This window comes from Podarcis vaucheri (genome assembly GCF_965113315.1).
Source record: "Podarcis vaucheri genome assembly, chromosome: 5".
Taxonomy (NCBI): domain Eukaryota; kingdom Metazoa; phylum Chordata; class Lepidosauria; order Squamata; family Lacertidae; genus Podarcis; species Podarcis vaucheri.
In genome coordinates this window covers 90,164,062-90,183,503 of record NC_138763.1, presented here as the reverse complement: position 1 = coordinate 90,183,503, position 19,442 = coordinate 90,164,062, and the positions used below count along the sequence as shown (strand labels likewise).

The following is a 19,442-nucleotide window of genomic DNA, read 5'->3' as shown; positions in this document are numbered from 1 at the left end:
CCATCTTTGCTACCATACCCTCCAACATTTCTCCAATGAAAATAGGGACGTCCTAAGGAAAAGCAGGACAGGATCAAATCACAAACCAGGTCCAACAACAAGTCCTGGCCAGGCTATACTCAGTGGTGAATTAATGCAAGGGGAAAGAATATCAACCCTTTCATGGTGATGGGTGGCTAAGATTCCTTGTGTTTAAGAGGCAAATTTTTCTTGTTTCCTTAACAAGTAGCCAAAATGGTGTTTTCTTTTGGTAGTAATTCCCTAAGTGATCATTGTGGGTTTCTTATCTCTGTTCAGTAATTGCAAATATTGAAATGTTCCATAGCATTGCATTGCTATGCATTTCTAAAGAAAAGATGCAGCATATAATTATTGGCTGTCACTGAGCTTTGCATTTCTGCTTCAATATTTCCAAATATACAAACGGTCTGCATTTAAATTATGCAAATAGTTTGTAATGCTTTAGTTTTGGTTTTTTAATGATTGACATAGTATGACTATAGGAAAACTAAGTCATATTGTAATACAACTAACAAAGTACATTTCTGTGCACCTGGAGATTTTCTCTCAATAGTAGTAGTAGTAGTAATAATAATAATAATAATAATAATAATAATAATAATAATAGGCTGCCTTCATAATAATAATAATTTATTATTTCTACCCCGCCCATCTGATTGGGTTTCCCCAGCCACTCTGGGCGGCTTCCAACAGAACATTAAAAACAGAATAAAACTTCAGTCATTAAAAACTTCCCTAAACAGGGCTGCTTTCACATGTCTTCTAAAAGTCAGATAGTTGTTTATTTCCTTGACATCTGATGGGAGGGTGTTCCACAAGGCGGGTGCCACTACCGAGAAGGCCCTCTGCCTGGTTCCCTGCTTTAACCTCACCTCTCACAAGGAGGAAACCTCGGAGGCCCTCGGAGCTGGACCTCAGTGTCTGGGCTGAACGATGGGGGTGGAGACGCTCCTTCAGGTATACTGGACCGAGGCCGCTTAGGGCTTTAAAGGTCAGCACGAATAGTTTAAATTGTGCTCGGAAAGGTACTGGGACCCAATGCAGGTCTTTCAGGTCCAGTGTTATATGGTCTTGGTGGCCACTCCCAGTCACCAGTCTGGCTGCTGCATTCTGGATTAGTTGTAGTTTCCGGGTCACCTTCAAGGGTAGCCCCATGTAGAGCACATTGCAGTAGTCCAAGTGGGAGATAACTAGAGCATGCACCACTCTGGCGAGACAGTCTGTGGGCAGGTAGGGTCTCAGCCTGCGTACCAGATGGTGCTGGTGGACAGCTGCCCTGGATGCAGAATTAACCTGCGCCTCCATGGACAGTTGCCAGTCCAAAATGACTCCCAGGCTGCACACCTGCTCCTTCAAGGGTACAGTTGCCCCATTCAATAGTCCCCCACACCCACCTGCCCCCTGTCCCCCCAAAACATTACTTGTGTCTTGTCAAGGTTCAACCTCAACCTGTTAGCCGCCATCCTTTAGATGTCTTCTAAAGGTTGCATATACAGATAGGTAGCCGTGTTGGTCTGCCATAGTCAAAATAAAAAAATTCCTTCCAGTAGCACCTTAAAGACCAACTAAGTTAGTTCTTGGTATGAGCTTTCATGTGCATGCACACTTCTTCAGATACACTGAAAAAGAAGTTGCCAGATCCTTCTATATAGTGAGAAGGTGGGAAGGGGTATTTCTCAGAAGGGTGGTGGGAATGGGAGATTGGCAGATAGCTGAGATGAGCCTGTTGACGACTCTTAACGACTGTAATAGGTCTTACAGGAAAAGGCAAGGGGTGAGAAGGTGAGAAATGGCTTAGTCATGTATAATGGGATAAGAATCCAATGTCTTTGTTCAGACCTGGTCTCTCCATGGTTTTAAGTTTGGTAATGAGTTGCAATTCAGCAGCTTCTCTGCATAGTTACTTATCTCTTTGGCTCAGGTGTTGCATAACTCCACACCTTCCAACTTTTCTCCAGGGAAAATAGGGATGGAAATAGGGACATTCTGGGATCAAATGAGAAACTGGGATGACTTCTGTGAATCTGTGACTGATCCTCGAAAATAGGGACACTTGGAGGCTCTGCAGCTAGCGAGTATATTTTGCAAAATTATATTTTACAAATCTAAACTAAAACACGTTTTCTTTGATTTGCTGAAAACCTAAAATTCCTCCTGTTTGCCCAGTGTGGTTTTTCTGCACACGTAGTAAGCACACCCACTGAAGCAATGCTCCTCTGTCATTGACGACCTTTGCCAGGTCTTTATTCTCCACAAGGTACTGAATGGCCACTCGGTGCACGGCTGAGCAGCAGAAACGAGCAAAACTTTTTTTGCGGCGGGGTGAAAGATTTCTGCCTCTTTTACTTGGTCTGCTATGTTCAGCTCTTCTAATGGTTCTTTGCTGAGTTCCTTCTCCTTTCTCATGGTGTATTTTGCATTGATTTATTCACATGATGTGCCCATCCAATTTGAACTCGCAATATTTACTATAGCTATAGGAAGGCGCACATTGGCTCTGACAGAAGAAGGAGCGAGTGAGTCTTCCAAAGCTTACCAGGAAGTCTCCTATTCGGATGCGAGTGATCAGTCTACATTTCTAAGTCTATGCGCAGTGATGCTAATCTGGACCACATCCTCCTCCTCCTCCTCCTCCCGCTTTGGGATGAAGGAGGATTCGGAACCACGTGATTCTTTCAACATCTCTACGCGGGAGCGGGCGGAGGAGGCGCGCAGGTATCCCGGCGGACAGACAGACAGACAGTCCTACAGTCTGGCACGCCCCTAGTGAGTGTTTGCAGAAGCCCTTTGCTTTAGCTGCTTGTCGTCGTCGTTTTGCGCCGCCTCCTGAGCATGTGCAGAGTGCATTCACCCTCCGGCGGAGTCCCCTGCTGCTCTCGCGGCAGCGTCGGTGCCGGGGCTGTTTTGCGCCCTAGGCGAAGCTAAATACTTGCGCGCGCACCCACCCCAAACGCCCCCCTCCCCTGCTAACTTCGATTTTCAAAAGCCTTAAAGGGGGGGGGGGCGGAATAAAAACTTGAAGCTGCAAAGTTTATTTTAAATGGCAAGAAAAAGCAGCGCCTCGATCTTAAATTGCCTTTTTCAAGCGCGAAAGAAAACTAGTTTGCCTAAAACTGTGCCCTACTTGGCCTAATGATGGCACCCTAATGGTGGCCTCCCCCATCCCGCCTGGGCGAAGGATGCTCAGACACCCTTTCCAAATTATTACAAAAACACACACATCTATTTGGCAGTTACTAATATTATGATAATTAATTGTGTGTGTGCTTTTGCAACAGACTGCAGAAATATCCAGCTTCTTTATGGTCCTGCTGTCCTTCACATTTGTAAATTGGTCCTTTTTTAGTTCCTTTTCACGGCAGCCTGACATGCAGAAACCGAGTTGGTGAGAATAATAATAATAAATAAATGTTATTTATATCCCGCCCTCCCCAGCTGAAGCCGGGCTCAGGGTGGCTAACAACAATAAAATAGTGCAACATTCTAAAAACATTTCATTATAAAAATTAATTAAAATCCAATTGATGGCAACCATTAAGCTTAAGTTCTGTAAAGATTGTCAAAGGATGGAGTCAGGATGCACCCTGACCAAAGGCCTGGTGGAACAGCTCTGTCTTGCAAGCCCTGCGGAAAGATGTCAAATCCCACAGGGCCCTAGTCTCTTGTGACAGAGCGTTCCACCAGATTGGAGCCGCAGCTGAAAAAGCCCTGGCTCTAGTTGAGGCCAGCCTAACCTCTCTGTGGCCTGGGACCTTCAGGATGTTTTTGTTTGAAGACTGTAAGTTCCTCTGTGGGGCATACCAGGAGAGGCGGTCCCGTAGGTACGAGGGTCCTAGGCCGTATAGGGCTTTAAAGGTTAAAACCAGCACCTTAAACCTGATCCTGTACTCCACCGGGAGCCAGTGCAGCTGGTATAGCACCGGGTGAATGTGATCTCACAGCGAAGACCCCGTAAAGAGTCTCGCCGTGGCAACCTTTCTCTCCACCCACCCCCCGCCCCATGACTTCACTGCCATGCTAGGGAAAGTATTCTATGGCACTCTTTACAACGCAGGACACAAAATCCTTCTTACCATTGTGGTACTTGCACATATGTACCCCTGGTTTTAGTTAAACGCCATTCATTCGTATCAATGCGCTTACTCCCCCGGTACTCCTTCCTTTCCATTGGATATACTTGCCGTCGTGTGCCAAGACAGATCATTGTTGTTGTTATTCCGGAACATCTGGAACGCAAATGATTACGTATGGAGCCTTTGACAGCTCTAATCACATCATCCCGATACGAGCCCAGCAAAAACAAATGCTTGAATGTGCTATTTTTACTTCGCAGTTTTGTCCCTAAAACATTTTCATCTATAGGTTGCAGTGGTGAGCTGTGGACTTCAGACCCTCTTTCATTCTACCCAGCATTGTTTATAAAGCCCGCCCACAGCTAAATAAATTGCAGGTGGGACGGAGACTCCAGGGCGGAGGGGGTTTATGTAACGTTTACCTAATGAAAATCACACACCAAGTACTCTTGGTGTCCGTAGTGGGGGTGAGGGGAGTGCTTTTCAACAGGAGACTGGGAAACAATTGTATTCCTAGACACACATGTATACCTGAAGAAGCGTCTCCACCCCCATCGTTCAGCCCAGACATTGAGGTCCAGCTCCGAGGGCCTTCTGGCGGTTCCCTCACTGCGAGAAGTAAGGTTACAAGGAACCAGGCAGAGGGCCTTCTCGGTGGTGGCACCCGCCCTGTGGAACGCCCTCCCATCATATGTCAAGGAAATAAACAACTATCTGACTTTTAGAAGACATCGGAAAGCAGCCCTGTTTAGGGAAGTTTTTAATGTTTGATGTTTTATCATGTTTTTAATATTCTGCTGGGAACTGCCCGGAGTGGCTGGGGAAACCCAGCCAGATGGGCAGGGTAGAAAATAATAAATTATTATTATTATTGCATGCAGTGGGGCATGATCCTGATCATGACTCCTGGTGGCTTAAGAGAGAAAACCCACCTGGTATGCTAAATGCACACGTGCATTGATCGTGCAGAATTTGGCTCTAAGCTGAGTTGTTGGCTGGAATATTCCACTTCTCCTTCACCTGAGGCCGTGGCTCAAAATCAGTAGCTTCCCCAGGGAAGAACTGCTGGGCCTGTGATTTTTCTTGACACATTTCAGATTTTGTACAGTACAAAATCATCTGAGTGGTGCCTTGATCTGGCAGAGGGAGCACGTCTCGTATTTTGGCCTGCAAATTCAGCATTATGCATTGGAGCTTGTGTTGGAATTTTATGTGTATGTGTGTGTGTGTTTTCTCTTCCCCAGCACCCACTCCTCAAAGGAAATGCAGCCGGAGAGAATAATCCAAGATAGTTTGTCAGTCTTCATCCAGAATCATATCCCGGGTGCTGACTTGAGGTACGTTTTATCTCACTTTGGGTCTAGGACAGCCATACAGAAGCGTGTCATGTTTTCCACGCGAAATCACTGTGTGGATTTTCATTAGCGGTGTGTCGCAACTGCGTTCCAGAGTGGGCTGGCATCTACTAGCCTTTGTGTCTCTGGGACCTCTATGGTGATATTTCAGTTCCAAATCCAGTTTACAGAAGCCAAGTTCCTAAACTGAAACTCCATGGCGCGGCCTTCACGGTGCCTGTTGTCCAACTGTAGCATTTCCTTCTTCTGAAACCACAAACCTTACGTAATGAGTATTTTTAGTTACTGTACTGGAGCAAAGCCAAAATTGGCTTGCTGTAGCACTGTGGGGATTCGATATGTTTTGTTTTTGTAGAAAATTAGAGTGATGGAGTATATAATTTTAACAAGTTGTTATGGCTGAGTAAGCTGGATGTGTAAACAAATTAATTTATGGGTGCAACCTCCTTTTCTCCTTTCCTTTCCCCCTTTTCTCTGATGCTTTTCAAAGAGGGTCTTATTCACAGTATTAGAATGTCATCATGGCTTATTGATCCTCCTACTTCCATAGGTAAAGGGACACGGTGGAGCTGTGGGTTAAACCACAGAGCCTAGGATTTGCCGATCAGAAGGTTGGCGGTTCGAATCCCCGCAAGGAGGTGAGCTTCCATTGCTCGGTCCCTGCTCCTGCCAACCTAGCAGTTCAAAAGCACCTCAAAGTGCAAGTAGATAAATAGGTACCGCTCTGGCAGGAAAGTAAACGGTGTTTTCGTGCGCTGCTCTGGTTTGCCAGAAGTGGCTTAGTCATACTGGCCACATGACCCGGAAGCTGCACGCCAGCTCCCTCGGCCAATAAAGCAAGATGAGCGTCGCAACCCCAGAGTCAGTCACGACTGGACCTAATGGTCAAGGGTCCCTTTACCTTTACCTTACTACCTTACTTCAGTCTTTATTTAGTTGTACTCATAGATGTCAGATGATATCGTCATTAATGGTGAATGTAACATTTAATTAATAATTTGTTAATTGCTATGATTGACTACAGTAGAAAAATAATTGCATAATTGTTAAACGTCTCGTGGGAGAAGTTTAAGTGTCAAAATAATTATCTGCTCCCCTCTCTATTCTTCACCAGTAAGCTTTCCTTCTGTCTATAGCTTACCTGGCACTCTGGACTTCAGGAAAGGTCAGACTCTTTCCTTTAAAAAATGAAAAGTCCTAATTTTATAGACACACAAATTATGGCAAACCCAGTATTTTACATAAACGGCGTAACTGTACATTTCTGAGCCAACCTTCATGTGGAAATAGTATCCCTCAGCTTCCATTTCTCCGAACTGTAAATAATCATTGATGTGGATATTTTAAATAGTTATTTTTAAAAGTTTCATTCTTGGGGCAGGGGAGCAGGCAGCAAATGTTGAATTATTCTAGAGGCTGAAGAGATTGTTGAAGATGGATTTCCAGTTTTAATTTCTGGCTTTGCCTTTGAATCAAAGGTTTTCTTAAAAAATAAAAAAATACGTTCCTGGCTGCAGCAAAAGCTTTTCCATAGGGACTTAATAGGCTGCCTCATAGCATTAGTCAATCTTGCTCAGTATTGTCTATGCCAGGATTTTACAGACTTGGGTTTCCAGCTGTTTTTGGACTCCAAATCCCATCATCCCTGACCACTGGTTCAGCTAGCTAGGGGTGATGGGAGTTGTGGTCCAAAAACAGCTGGAGACCCAACTTTGGGAAACCTTGGTCTACACTGACTCAGGCAGGTTTCGTTCTCGGTCCTCTCTGGAGATACCTGGCCGATGGTGAAGAATTTAGAGCAGGGCTGGGAGATCTGTAGCCCTCCAGATATTGTTGCAATTCAGCTCCCATCATCCCTCACATTTGGCCAATCTGACTAGAGTGGAAAGAAAACTGCACAGTGCTTATTGAATAGTGACTTAACAAAGCACATTGTTCACAGGATTCAAAATGTTTGGGTCGCTGCAACAACATAGCAAAAAGGAGCGTGTATATTTTTTATTGTTCCGTTCATGGCTTTTTAACATAAACATGTTTTATAAAGCTGATTGGGGAAGAAATCTAAATGAAACATTAACTGCAGTTCATCTTAAGGAATCAGGTGGCTTTTATCCAACAGGGTGTGATAAGCAAATGGAACTTGTCGGGTTTCTATAATCTTTTTGCTTTCCTTTCCTTTCCCCACCGCCAGTGGTCTGGATGACATTGTTTTCTCCTACATGGCAAGCGTCCTGGAAGGGCTTGGGTCCCACGAGTCGTTTGAAGAGAATTTTGACATGGACACCTTTATGGAAATGATGGGAGCGTACGTCCCTGGCTTTGCGGAAATCAACAGGTAAATGTTACTGCTTTTAAAAGATGTGATCACACCTGAGCTCAGTGAGTGAGCTCTTCTGATATGTGCTGCCTAGGCCATACCTGTCAGAGTCTTGCTCTGCTGTTGTCAACAATTGGATCTCCTTCTGCTCGTATTTGCTAGATTTCAGTGGTGGAGAATTTCGGCTTATTATTTTTCCAGCAAGTGTCAATCTTTTGTTTCCAACTTTGCCCCTGGTTAATTTGGAGACAAATTAGATAATAGGCAGGTCATCCCTACAAAGGTCTGCTGCCTTCAAGTTTCTGAACTTGTGTTCTAACTTTCGGGGGGGGGGGTTACTGAACTTCCTTTTTTAAAAAAATCATTTTTATTTGATTTTACAGATACAAATTTATAACATCCAAATGCATATCCATATATAGAGATTACTCTGAATCTCAAGACTTCCTCCCCATCCCCTCCATAGGTCCTCTTGTCAACATTTACAACTGCATATTATTCCATATTCTAGATTTTAAATCAATCCATATTATCCATGGTATTTGTTACAAACAAGTTGGTTTCAAATCCTGCTAATGTTTCCATCTTCTTGCAGTGGTCTCCTAAATAAGTTATAATTTTCCCCCATTTTTTAAAAGTTTTTGTCCTCTTGGTTCCTGAGTTTTCCCGTCAGCTTTGCCATTTTAGCGTAGTTCATCAGTTTAGCTTGCATCAGTTTATTCCTCTCTGGTAGGGAGTTTGTCTTCTTTCCATCAGGAATTACTGAACTTCCATGCCTTATGAACTCATGTCTTAATAGGAGGTCTCATGTAATCCAATCATCATCGTATAGCCCTTCTAGGTTTTCCCATCACTACTTCAGTCCTGCAGATTTCAAACATTGGGCTCTGAACAAAGCATTTTGACTGATGTTATTCAGAATGATCATGTGGCTGCAAATTATATTGGTCTGCATTCCTTTGCCATTTTGGAATGTTTGGCGATGAATAGAGTCTCCTTGGCGTTTGCTCTCCTTACCTGTGTCTCCGCTTGTGGCGATCACACAGGGTCCCTGGACATTTGACAGTCTATTGATCCCTGTGCCACCACTGTGCTCGCTTCCCCGCTGCCACCAACCCGTTACTCTCGGGTACACACGGAGTCCAGACAGTTGTTAACATTAAACCAAATAAACAAGTTTATTTATAAGCATTAACAGGTTTATTGTTTCCCTTCACGGCCTAGGACCCTCATACCTACGGGACTGCCTCTCCCGGTATGCCCCACGGAGGACCTTAAGGTCCATGAATAGCAACACCCTAGAGGTCCCGGGCCCTAAGGAAGTTAGATTAGCCTCAACCTGAACCAGGGCCTTTTCCACACTGGCCCCGGCCTGGTGGAACACTCTGTCTCTTGAGACCAGGGCCCTGCAGGATCTGATTTCTTTCCACAGGGCCTGTAAGACAGAGTTGTTCCACCTGACCTTTGGCTTAGAATCACTTTGATTCCCTCCCCCTCTTTCTTTTTCCTTTCTCCTCCTGTGAAGAGGCTGCATCCTAATGTTTTAATGTTGTATCTTAATCTTTTAAATTGTATTTTAATCAACTTGTTTTTATTACTGGTTGTTAGCCGCCCTGAGCCCGGTCTTGGCTGGGGAGGGTGGGGTATAAATAAATTGTTGTTGTTATTTACCAGCCTATACCTTCCTATTACCTTCTGACTGATTATCTCAACTGTTTGACTGACTCCTCTTAACAGATTCTCTCACATCAGACTAGCCCAACCCACATACCTATCCTCCCTCTCTCTTCTCTAACTCCAGACTGACTTCTTAACAACTCTAACTCCTTGGGTTCCTATAGGTTAGTCATTTTACAATTAGTTAACCCTTTTCTTATGAACCCAGTATGATGTCACACACCTAGGAGGGCAAACGCCACACCACTAAACAGGAGACTTCGGTGGGAGAGGAAATTTCCCAGTTTCTCCTCAATCTGGTCTCTGCCAATAACGCGCTGTCCTTTTCTTGCAGTAGCAACGTTTGTGAAATGATGGTTTCTCTCTCAGAAAGGCTCCATGAAGCCCGCAGTAAACGTAAGTCATGTGATGAGCACCCGGGTGACAGGCAGTGTTGTCTGGCTAAAGGTGTTGTCCAAGAGGCTAACTGGAATACAAGGCTTGTAGCACACTGAATAAGAGGAGGTAGAATTAAGATACATCAGGGTCTTGGATACCACACATAATTTCTTAGCATAAAGTGATTTTGGGTGGGTGGGAAGACACCAGGCCCTGGCCCTAGAGGAATACAAAAAAACCCCAGCACAGTTGGCATTTTGCCACCCATTTTGAATCTTTTTTGGGTTGTGAGTCGCTTTGAGTTGCCTTGGGCAAGAGAAAGCAACCAACCAATTCAGTGAATGATAATAATAATTAATAATATTTAGCTTGACCTTTTAATACAGTGGTGCCTCGCAAGACGAAAAGAATCCGTTCTGTGATTCTCTTCGTCTAGCGGTTTTTTCGTCTTGCGAAGCAAGCCCATTGAAGGATTAGAGGATTAGCGCTATTAGCGGCTTTTAGCGGCTTTTAGCGGCTTATCTGCTGATCGGATCAGCTGATAAGCGGCTTAGCGGCTTAGAAAAAGGGGGGGAAGGAAAAAAAACCAGCAGGAACTCGCAAGACATTGTCGTCTTGCGAAGCAAGCCCATAGGAAATTCGTTTTGCGAAGCAACTCCAAAACGGAAAACTCTTTCGTCTAGCGAGTTTTCCGTCTTGCGAGGCATTCGTCTTGCGGGGCACCACTGTACTTGATTACTATATTAAAGTTGTATTTAATATATGGCGCTTAGGGTGGGGGGCAGGTAATAAATCAAACTTACAAATGATGGTAACTGGAGATGTCAAGAGTTGAACTAGCTTTAAGAACAGTTTCAGGTTAAGAACGGACCTCCAGAACGTATTAAGATCTTAACCCGAGGTACCACTGTAATAGTGCCAGAAGAGACAAGCCAGTGTCTTCACGGTGAAACATGACACTGGATATATGAAAACACTTGTGTAGAGTTCTGTGCCGCCAACTTCTCATTTAAGCAAGTATACCTCGCCCATATGTGCAGCTTTAGAATGTGAGAGGTCCACGGTCCATTTTGACATCATTTAGATATGCTATGCTATAAACACAGTGTGTCTAGTATAAATACAAAACTGCCCAGGCAGTGTTTCACATGGCATGCTAAGATGTATAAGACTGAAGCAGATAAGTGCTGGAGATGCAATGAGGTAAAGGGTATGTTCTTTCTTATGTGGTGGACCTGCAAAAGACTACTGGGAAATCATTTATAATGAATTGAAAAAGATGTTTAAAAGCACTTTTCCAAAAAAAAACCCGAGTCCTTTCTGTTGGGGATAATTCCCAGGTGTCAAAAAAGTTATTTATGTATGCCACTACGAGCAAGGTCCCAACCAAAGAAGAATGGCAACTGAAACTGATAGAATATGCATAGCTTGTGGATCTAACTTATAGAATAAGAGAACAAGAGGAACATACTTTAAAAGAAGATAGGAAAACATATATTGAATATATGGGGAGGGGTATTGTGTACGTTTGAAAATGTTGGTAGCATTAAGATAAACAGTGTAAATAAGTTTTGATGGATGCAATAATGGAATACTGAATGGTTTAGTTGATATAAAATATGCAGTGATTTATGTTATGCAAAATGAACCATGGAAAAAGAAGACAGGAAGTCACTGATATTTTAAGGTGGTTTAAATGGATATTTTATACAGTGGTACCTCTGGTTATGTACTTAATTTGTTCCGGAGGTCCGTTCTTAACCTGAAACTGTTCTTAACCTGAAGCACCACTTTAGCTAATGGGGCCTCCCGCTGCTGCTGTGCCATTTCTGTTCTCATCCTGAAGCAAAGTTCTTAACCCGAGGTATTATTTCTGGGTTAGCGGAGTCTGTAACCTGAAGCGTCTGTAACCTGAGGTACCACTGTGTGGTAAAACAGAAAATTTAATAAAAATAAATAATAAAGTGGTCCAAATTGTCTTGTTCTCTTTGAGTGGCAGGTAGAGGGGTCTGCTAGGGTCTTTTGTGTCTAAAGGTGTTGTGCATCTTCCAGAATACACCATGCAGAGCAGGAGCCATGCAAAATCTGAAGCAACGGCCCATGTTCGTGAAGAGGGAGCAAGTGTGTCTGAGGACAACAGGCTGTCGTGTTCCCCGGTCGAGGGAGCCCCGGCAGAGGTATGGACTGGGAGGTTCAACTTTAGTGGCCTCTTCAGCTAACTCTGGTTGGTGGATTTCCTTGTGAAATTCTTTTTTTCCTGTCCGCCATGCCATCGCAGCTGATTACATCCCTAAAAACCTAGAGAGGGTTTGCTTTGCGGAGCGGAGTTGCAATAAATGTGTGTTTGCTCCACTGCTAGAACATCTCTGGATTGTGGGTTCAAGCCCCAGGTTGGGCAAAAGATTCCTGCATTGCAGGGGCTTGGAAAAGATGACCCTCGTTGTTCCTTACAACTCTACGATTCATTCTGTTTCTTCCTTGGCTTGACCAGGAAACACATGGTGATCCAGTGGAAGTGATTCTGGAGATGTTTCCATCCTGCACGGTGAGGCAAGCCCAAAAGGCTCTAGGCATGGCCTTGGGGAACCTGGAGGAGGCAGCACAGCTCATCCTAGAGGAGAAGGTGCAACTCAACACCCTGGGTACAACCATACAGGTAATAATAATAATTTTATTATTCATGCCCCACCCATCTGACTGGGTTGCCTCAGCCACTCTGGGCAGCTTCCAACACATATAAAAGCAAAATAAAACATTACACATCAAAAGTCTTCCCTATATAGCGCTGCCTTCAGATGTCTTCTAAAGCTTATGTACTTACTCATCTCCTTGACATCTGATGGGAGGGTGTTCCACAAGGCAGATGCCACTACCGAGAAGGCCTTCTGCCTGGTTCCCTGCTGTAACCTAGTTCTCACAATGAGGGAACTGCCACAAGGCCCTCAGAGCTGGACCTCAGTGTCTGGGCTGAACGATGGGGGTGGAGACACTCTTTCAGGTATACTGGGCCAAGGCCATTTAGGGCTTTAAAGGTCAGCTCCAGTACTGTAGGTCTTTCAGGACTGGTGTTATATGGTCCCAGTGGCCACTCCATCACCAGTTACGTGCTGTGTTCTGCATTAGTTGTAGTTTCCGAGTCACCCTTTAGCCCCACGTAGAGCACATTGCAGTACAGTGGTACCTAGGGTTAAGTACTTAATTCGTTCTGGAGGTCCGTTCTTAACCTGAAACTGTTCTTAACCTGAAGCACCACTTTAGCTAATGGGGCCTCCTGCTGCCGCCGCGCCGGCAGAGCACGATTTCTGTTCTCATCCTGAAGCAAAGTTCTTAACCTGAGGTACTATTTCTGGGTTAGCGGAGTCTGTAACCTGAAACGTCTGTAACCTGAAGCATACGTAACCCGAGGTACCACTGTAGTCCCAAGTGGGAGAGAATCGGGTATTGTCCCATAGCTGTGCCATGGCAGGAAGCAGACTGGAAGAAACCAGGTCATTTTCAGCCAGGTGAAAGAGGAGTTTCTGGACCGAACTGCCAAGTATTCCACCTGTGCTGGGAATCAAAATTCAAATGGCAGCCTGTTAGAAAGTCTACGTTTCGGTACAGAAGCTGTGCGTGATTCCGCTTTCTTTATCATTGGTGAACACAGGTTTCCTCCATAAAACCTTTAAAATAAGAGTGGGGAACCCTTTTCAGCTCTCAAGCTGCATTCCCCCTTCCAGAGGTTGCACAGCAAGGCCACAGCAAGCAGAGTGACAGGTGCCAGTCTACAGTGGTGCCCCGCAAGACGAATGCCTCGCAAGACGGAAAACCCGCTAGACGAAAGGGTTTTCCGTTTTTGAGCTGCTTCGCAAGACGATTTTCCCTATGGGCTTGCTTTGCAAGACGAAAACGTCTTGCGAGTGTTCCGATTTTTTTTCGCTCCCCCCCCCTTTTTCTAAGCCGCTAATAGCCTTTTAGCCGCTAATCCGCTAAGCCTTTAATAGCCGCTAAGCCTTTAATAGCCGCTAAGCCACTAATAGGGTTGCTTCGCAAGACGAAAAAACCGCTAGACGAAGAGACTCGCGGAATGGATTAATTTCGTCTTGCGAGGCACCACTGTATGCTGCAAGCCAGAGCCAGGAAAGTCAGAGGTTGCTATGCATGTGCGTATATCCATCCGGGCAAACAATGTCTTATCACATTTCAAAGGCTGTGTTGCAGCCATGCAAACATCACACAAGAACAGCACGGAGCAAGACTGTAGAGGGGTATGGCCTAGGGATGGTCCCAAGGGCCTGAGAGTGACATCTGGGGGGCCACACTCAGCCTATGAAACAAAGGTGTCCCAGCTCTGCTTTAAAATGTTAAAGGTTTGATTAGTTCAAGATCTGTCGGTGTGTGCAGTTGGAGCCCTTCCAGCATTTCCTATTCCTTCAGGTTGATCTTAGCCTTCCCACGCCTACAATATACCATGTCCTTTTCCTACCTCTGTGTTATAATCAAGCTTTAAACAGCCATGCATGTAATACATTTACCATATTTTTCGCCCTATAAGGTGCACCGGCCCACAGGGCACACCTAGGGGGGTTTTTTTTGGGGGGGGAGAAATAAAGGGGGAAAATATTTTTCCCCCAGGCGCGAGGCCCCAGAACAGGCTCCTATCTGCAAGCCTTGGGAGCCCGGTGGGAAGTCCCACCAGGCTCCCAAAGCTTGCGGAGAGCTGCCCGAAGCCCGGGGTGCGCCCCGCTGCACTCCCCGGGTTTCGGGCTGCAGGCTGCTGTCCGCAAGCCATGGGAGCCCGGCGGGAAGTCGCGTCGGGCTCCCAAGGCTTGCAGAGAGCTTCTTGAAGCCTGGAGAGCGAGACTCTCCAGGCTTCAGCGAAAGCTTGCATTTGCCCCATAGGATGCACACACATTTCCCCTTCATTTTTGGAGGGGGAAAAGTGCGTCCTATAGGGCGAAAAATACGGTGTTTTAGAACCTGGTGCGGGGGATGGATAGTTCTCTGATGGACCTCAAAAACTTTAGATCACTCTTTTCTTTTTGACAAGGCACCTTCCAGCTTTCCCTGCATAATAGCAGTTATGGAAATTGGTTGCTGGGTTCACGATGCTCACAAATATCCAGTATTCTCCAAGTCTAAGCTGTGTTAATACTCCCCAGGCAACAGCTGAATGCAAGTCTCACCTTCTCATATTTCTGCTTTTGCGTTTCCTGTCCTGCTTTTTCCTTTCAGGAAGCTTCAAGATCCCAGAAGACACCCAAGCAAGGCGAATTAAAGCAATTTATCTTGGAGAAGTAAGTAACAAGCCACAAAAATCAATTCAGGAAGTGTGGTTCAAAGTGGTCAGGCTTGATTTTGGCTTTCAGTTCAGCTCTAGAAATATGTGTGTGTCACCTGTAATTGGGAAAGAGCTTCCTTGCAGTCAGCGTTGCCAAGGCTGTAGCCACCAGCAAGGGATTATATATGGGGTCTGCCCCATAAGAGATATTCCAGGCCTGTTCCCTGAATGCTCAGCTTCCCATCCGTAAAACAGTAGCAATAGTGAATTATCCCCAGGTGAATGCAGTACCCCAGGCATGGATGGTGATGTGTCAAATGCAAATACTGATTTAAATATAGGTAAAGGTAAAGGGACCCCTGACCATTAGGTCCAGTCGTGGCCGACTCTGGGGTTGCGGCGCTCATCTCGCTTTATTGGCCGAGGGAGCCGGCGTACAGCTTCCAGGTCATGTGGCCAGCATGACGAAGCCGCTTCTGGCGAACCAGAGCAGCGCACAGAAACATCATTTGCCTTCCCGACAGAGTGGTACCTATTTATCTACTTACACTTTGACGTGCTTTCAAACTGCTAGGTTGGCAGGAGCAGGGACCGAGCAACGGGAGCTCACCCCCTCACGGGGATTCGAACCGCCAACCTTCTGATCGGCAAGTCCTAGGCTCTGTGGTTTAATCCACAGTGCTACCCACGTCCCTATACACACAGCATAAGTGCTAGTATTATTAGTGTACATTATTCTACTGCAGTTTAATGTCGTTCAGCAGGGGGCACAGATGCCAAGTCTCACGCTACTAAATATGACTGCTAGGTGCAACCCTAAAGCGCAAGGCAACTCTGACAATTTCTGGCTTTTTCGATATGAGCTCGGGACACCAAAAATGAACATCAGTGCCAAACATTATATTTCATAGAACTGTATAGTTGGAAGGGACCCTGACGATCATCTAGTCCAGGGGTCAGCAAACTTTTTCAGCAGGGGGCCTGTCCACTGTCCCTCAGACCTAGGGGGGGTGGACTATATTTGGGGGTGGGGGGAATGAACGAATTCCTATGCCCCACAAATAACCCAGAGATGCATTTTAAATAAAAGCACACATTCTACTCATGTAAAAACACGCTGATTCCTGGACCATCCGCGGGCTGGATTGAGAAGGCGATTGGGCCGCATCCGGCCCCCGGGCCTTAGGTTGCCAACCCATGATCTAGTCCAAACCCTTTCCCCCCTAGTAGTAGTAGTAATAATAATAATAATTAATTACTCATACCCCACCCATCTGGCCGGGCCTCCCCAGCCACACTCAGCGGCTTCCAACAGGATATTAAAAACACAATAAGAAATCAAACATTAAAAACTTTCTTAAACAGGGCTGCCTTCAGATGTCTTCTAAAAGTCAGACAGCTGTTTATTTCCTTGACATCTGGTGGGAGGGCATTCCACAGGGTGGGCGCCACTGCTGCAATGCAAGAATAGGCAGCTGTCCCATACGGGGATGGAACCTGCAGCCTTGGCATTATCAGCACCACACTCTAACCAGATGAGCTATCCAGGCTGATTAAATAGGTAAATTAACCAATGGATTTCAAACAAAATCACTGTTCTAAGCATCCTGGACTGTATTAAACGGGCCTCGGTCAAGAGAAAGGAGTTGGGTGTGTTCCCAATTCCCTGTTGGCTCTCTTTATAGTGCAAGCCGCACTGTATTTTCGATATATTGAATTTCTGTGGCTGGAAAGAAAACTGAACAATGTGAGAGGAGAAAACAGGTCCAGCTGTACTATCAAGAAGAGGAATACATCTCTCTCAACATTTGACCTTAGATGATCAAAATACCGTGTTTTTCGCTCTATAAGACGCACCAGACCACAAGACGCACCTAGTTTTTGGAGGAGGAAAACAAGAAAAAAAATATTCTGAATCTCAGAAGCCAGAACAGCAAGAGGGATCGCTGCGCAGTGAAAGCAGCAATCCCTCCTGCTGTTCTGGCTTCTGGGATAGCTGTGCAGCCTGCATTCGCTCCATAAGACGCACACACATTTCCCCTTACTTTTTAGGAGGGAAAAAGTGAGTCTTACAGGGCAAAAAATACGGTACTTATTTCTGTACAGCAGGACCTAGTGGGGGAGACAACAGCAAAAAGGTAGTCACAAAGCTTTGCGGAGGCATTTTTATTTAAAAATCTATATGCTGTTTCATCTGCATCCTTACCACAGAAGAGTCAATGGAATCAGCACTACACGGCAGAACTGGCTGCTAAATTTAAGTTGCCTGTGGATCGCACATATGGCTCTGCCATGTGGGAAACGAGGTGTCATCTATATTACAAACTTTAAAACCAACAGGGTGGGAACTTTTCTCCAAAGGAAGAAGGGGAAACTTTCCACCGGCAAAGCATTCTGCACTTTCCTAAAAGACCCACCTCTAGAGAGCACTTTGTGCATTTTTTTGTGTGTTTTAGGTACATGATGGTAGATAATGAAGAAGATCAGAAAACACACAGGCCAGCACCCCCCAAAGAGGTAAGCAACACAAACGTATGCAAGCCAATAGCTGAAATAGGGGAAATAACTTTTATAACCCAGCCTCACTGCTTTGTATCGTTATTTACAGTGGTTTGAGGTTGGGCAGACAAACTGTGGGCATCTAACCTGGAACCAGCAAAAAGCAGACAAATGGCTTTAGAGCTAGGGGGATGGATAATAGCTTAAAAAGTTGCATCAACCCCCCATCTCAATGTCTCTAGCACCAGACTATTGCTACCCCCATTTTACTGCCTTTGTGTTCACTTTTAGTAAACTGCAACAGATGCCAACGTCATCGGGGCTATTTTATGTACACACAGGACTTGGCAATAGTAGATTTCAGTAAGCATTCATCCGGGCACTGAAATCAGATAGTGCCATGCTTTTCCAGATATACAATTGCTTTAGAAAGGAATCTCTGGGACAGGCACATTTTGTAGGGGTCTTGCAAATAAATGGTAGGAAAAAACTATTTGCTCTGCATGAGTTCCGTGCATGAGTTCCATGAACTCAAGAGGCCAGGTTTCATATCACAGGGGGGTTTTTTTGGGGGGGTGGGAGGGGGCCCTATAAAAAACAAATAGTTGGAGGGGAACCCAGTCCACATAATCCAACATCCCTCAGTCTCTTCAATTAAGTGAGATCACAAGTTAGATGTCCTCCAGAACTGTTCATAAAAGCAAATAACTTCAAGCAAAAGAATCCAATTACATCCTGCAATTACATCCTCTTTTTATGGTGATTTGTCAGAGTGTATCACTCAAGTACTGTCCCTACCCTTCTAGAATACAGCAAGATGTATAGCTCTACATCTTAAGTTCCTGTGACCCCAAAGAAGATGCCCCCCTCTGCAATGAATTCCTATCTAAACACAGCAGCCCTTTTGGAACAAGTCCTTTACATGCAGTATAGTATTCCCCAAAGTATAACTGAAGCACATTTTCTGCACCGAAATTGAAGACACTCCGCATGAAGAGAGGCCATGTACCTATGTATGTCACTCTTCTGAGCACACGTTTTGTTTAAACAGCAGATTCTGCTGCGTCTCTGTCTTGTAGGTCATTAAATAATGCAACCACAGCCAAATTCCCAGCAGAGGCCGTGTGTGTTCTGGTCTTTCCAGCTTCCAGTGAGTCATACAAAGATGTAGCAGCCAGTCTCCACTGTGGATGGGTCATCTTGAGCTCCCAGGAAGGAGCCTTGCGTTAGTGCAGTAATTTGTGCAAGAAATTAACTATTCCACCAACCAATTCACAAAGAAACAGCCCATTCAGATTGGAAAGCAACTCAGCTTCTGTTTTCGTTCTTTGCCCTTAGGCTCCCAAGAAGATGATTCGCTACATTGACAATCAGGTAGTAAGTACAAAAGGGGAACGATACAAGGATATCAAGAAGGCAGAGAGTGAAGAAATGAAGAGAACGTACATCAGTCTCAAGCCAGCCAGGAAATATAAATTCCACTAAAGGCCACTCAAGTCCATCACATGCCTTCTGCTTGGGTACTCGTTTTAGCCGTTTTCTCACCATCTACCAGCCAAGAGCGAAGAAACCCTTCTGCCTATTTATCTGGGGGATGAAATTTAGAATTAGAAGTTTGTGTTTACATGCTTGAGAACTAACTCTCCATATACAGAAGCAGGGCCTATGGTGACTGTAGGAGCTGCTGCTGCTCCTCCTGCTCTGTCCTTTTCCTTACAGGAGTTTACTACGCTAGTGTGCTGCTTGTGTTGTTTTATGACAAGTCATTTGAAATTTGTGCATAATGTATGATCACGTTCGCCTAACACAGTAAAGCTAGCTTCCATGACTGCTACAGAGTCAAAAAGTGCTTCCTTTTAGAA

The 19,442-nt window shown here is 45.1% G+C and overlaps 1 protein-coding gene across 4 annotated transcripts; it reads left to right on the top strand.

Annotated features, from left to right (window-relative positions):
• Nucleotides 1-2,644: 2,644 nt before the first annotated feature.
• Nucleotides 2,645-19,409, top strand: CUEDC2 (CUE domain containing 2). Of its 4 annotated transcripts, none has more exons than XM_082223646.1 (9): nucleotides 2,645-2,787; nucleotides 5,339-5,431; nucleotides 7,641-7,784; nucleotides 9,781-9,839; nucleotides 11,874-11,998; nucleotides 12,313-12,477; nucleotides 15,036-15,097; nucleotides 17,538-17,598; nucleotides 18,919-19,409. In XM_082223646.1, the coding sequence occupies exons 1-9, from the start codon at nucleotides 2,666-2,668 to the stop codon at nucleotides 19,063-19,065; spliced, it is 978 nt and encodes a 325-aa protein (XP_082079772.1). In that variant the 5' UTR covers nucleotides 2,645-2,665; the 3' UTR covers nucleotides 19,066-19,409. The 4 variants fall into 4 exon arrangements, with proteins under 4 accessions (XP_082079772.1, XP_082079771.1, XP_082079774.1 ...); XM_082223645.1 differs by having other exon boundaries at nucleotides 9,778-9,839; XM_082223648.1 differs by having other exon boundaries at nucleotides 2,677-2,791; nucleotides 9,778-9,839.
• Nucleotides 19,410-19,442: the final 33 nt, after the last annotated feature.

What these genes read in the sequence shown, in the direction of transcription:
- CUEDC2 (XM_082223645.1), top strand. Translation starts at nt 2,666, where the DNA reads ATGAAGGAGGATTCGGAACCACGTGATTCTTTCAACATCTCTACGCGG. An exon ending in GGCTTTGCGGAAATCAACAG is followed by an intron (nt 7,785 to 9,777) that starts GTAAATGTTACT and finishes CTTTTCTTGCAG; the next exon opens with TAGCAACGTTTGTGAAATGA. An exon ending in CCATGAAGCCCGCAGTAAAC is followed by an intron (nt 9,840 to 11,873) that starts GTAAGTCATGTG and finishes TGCATCTTCCAG; the next exon opens with AATACACCATGCAGAGCAGG.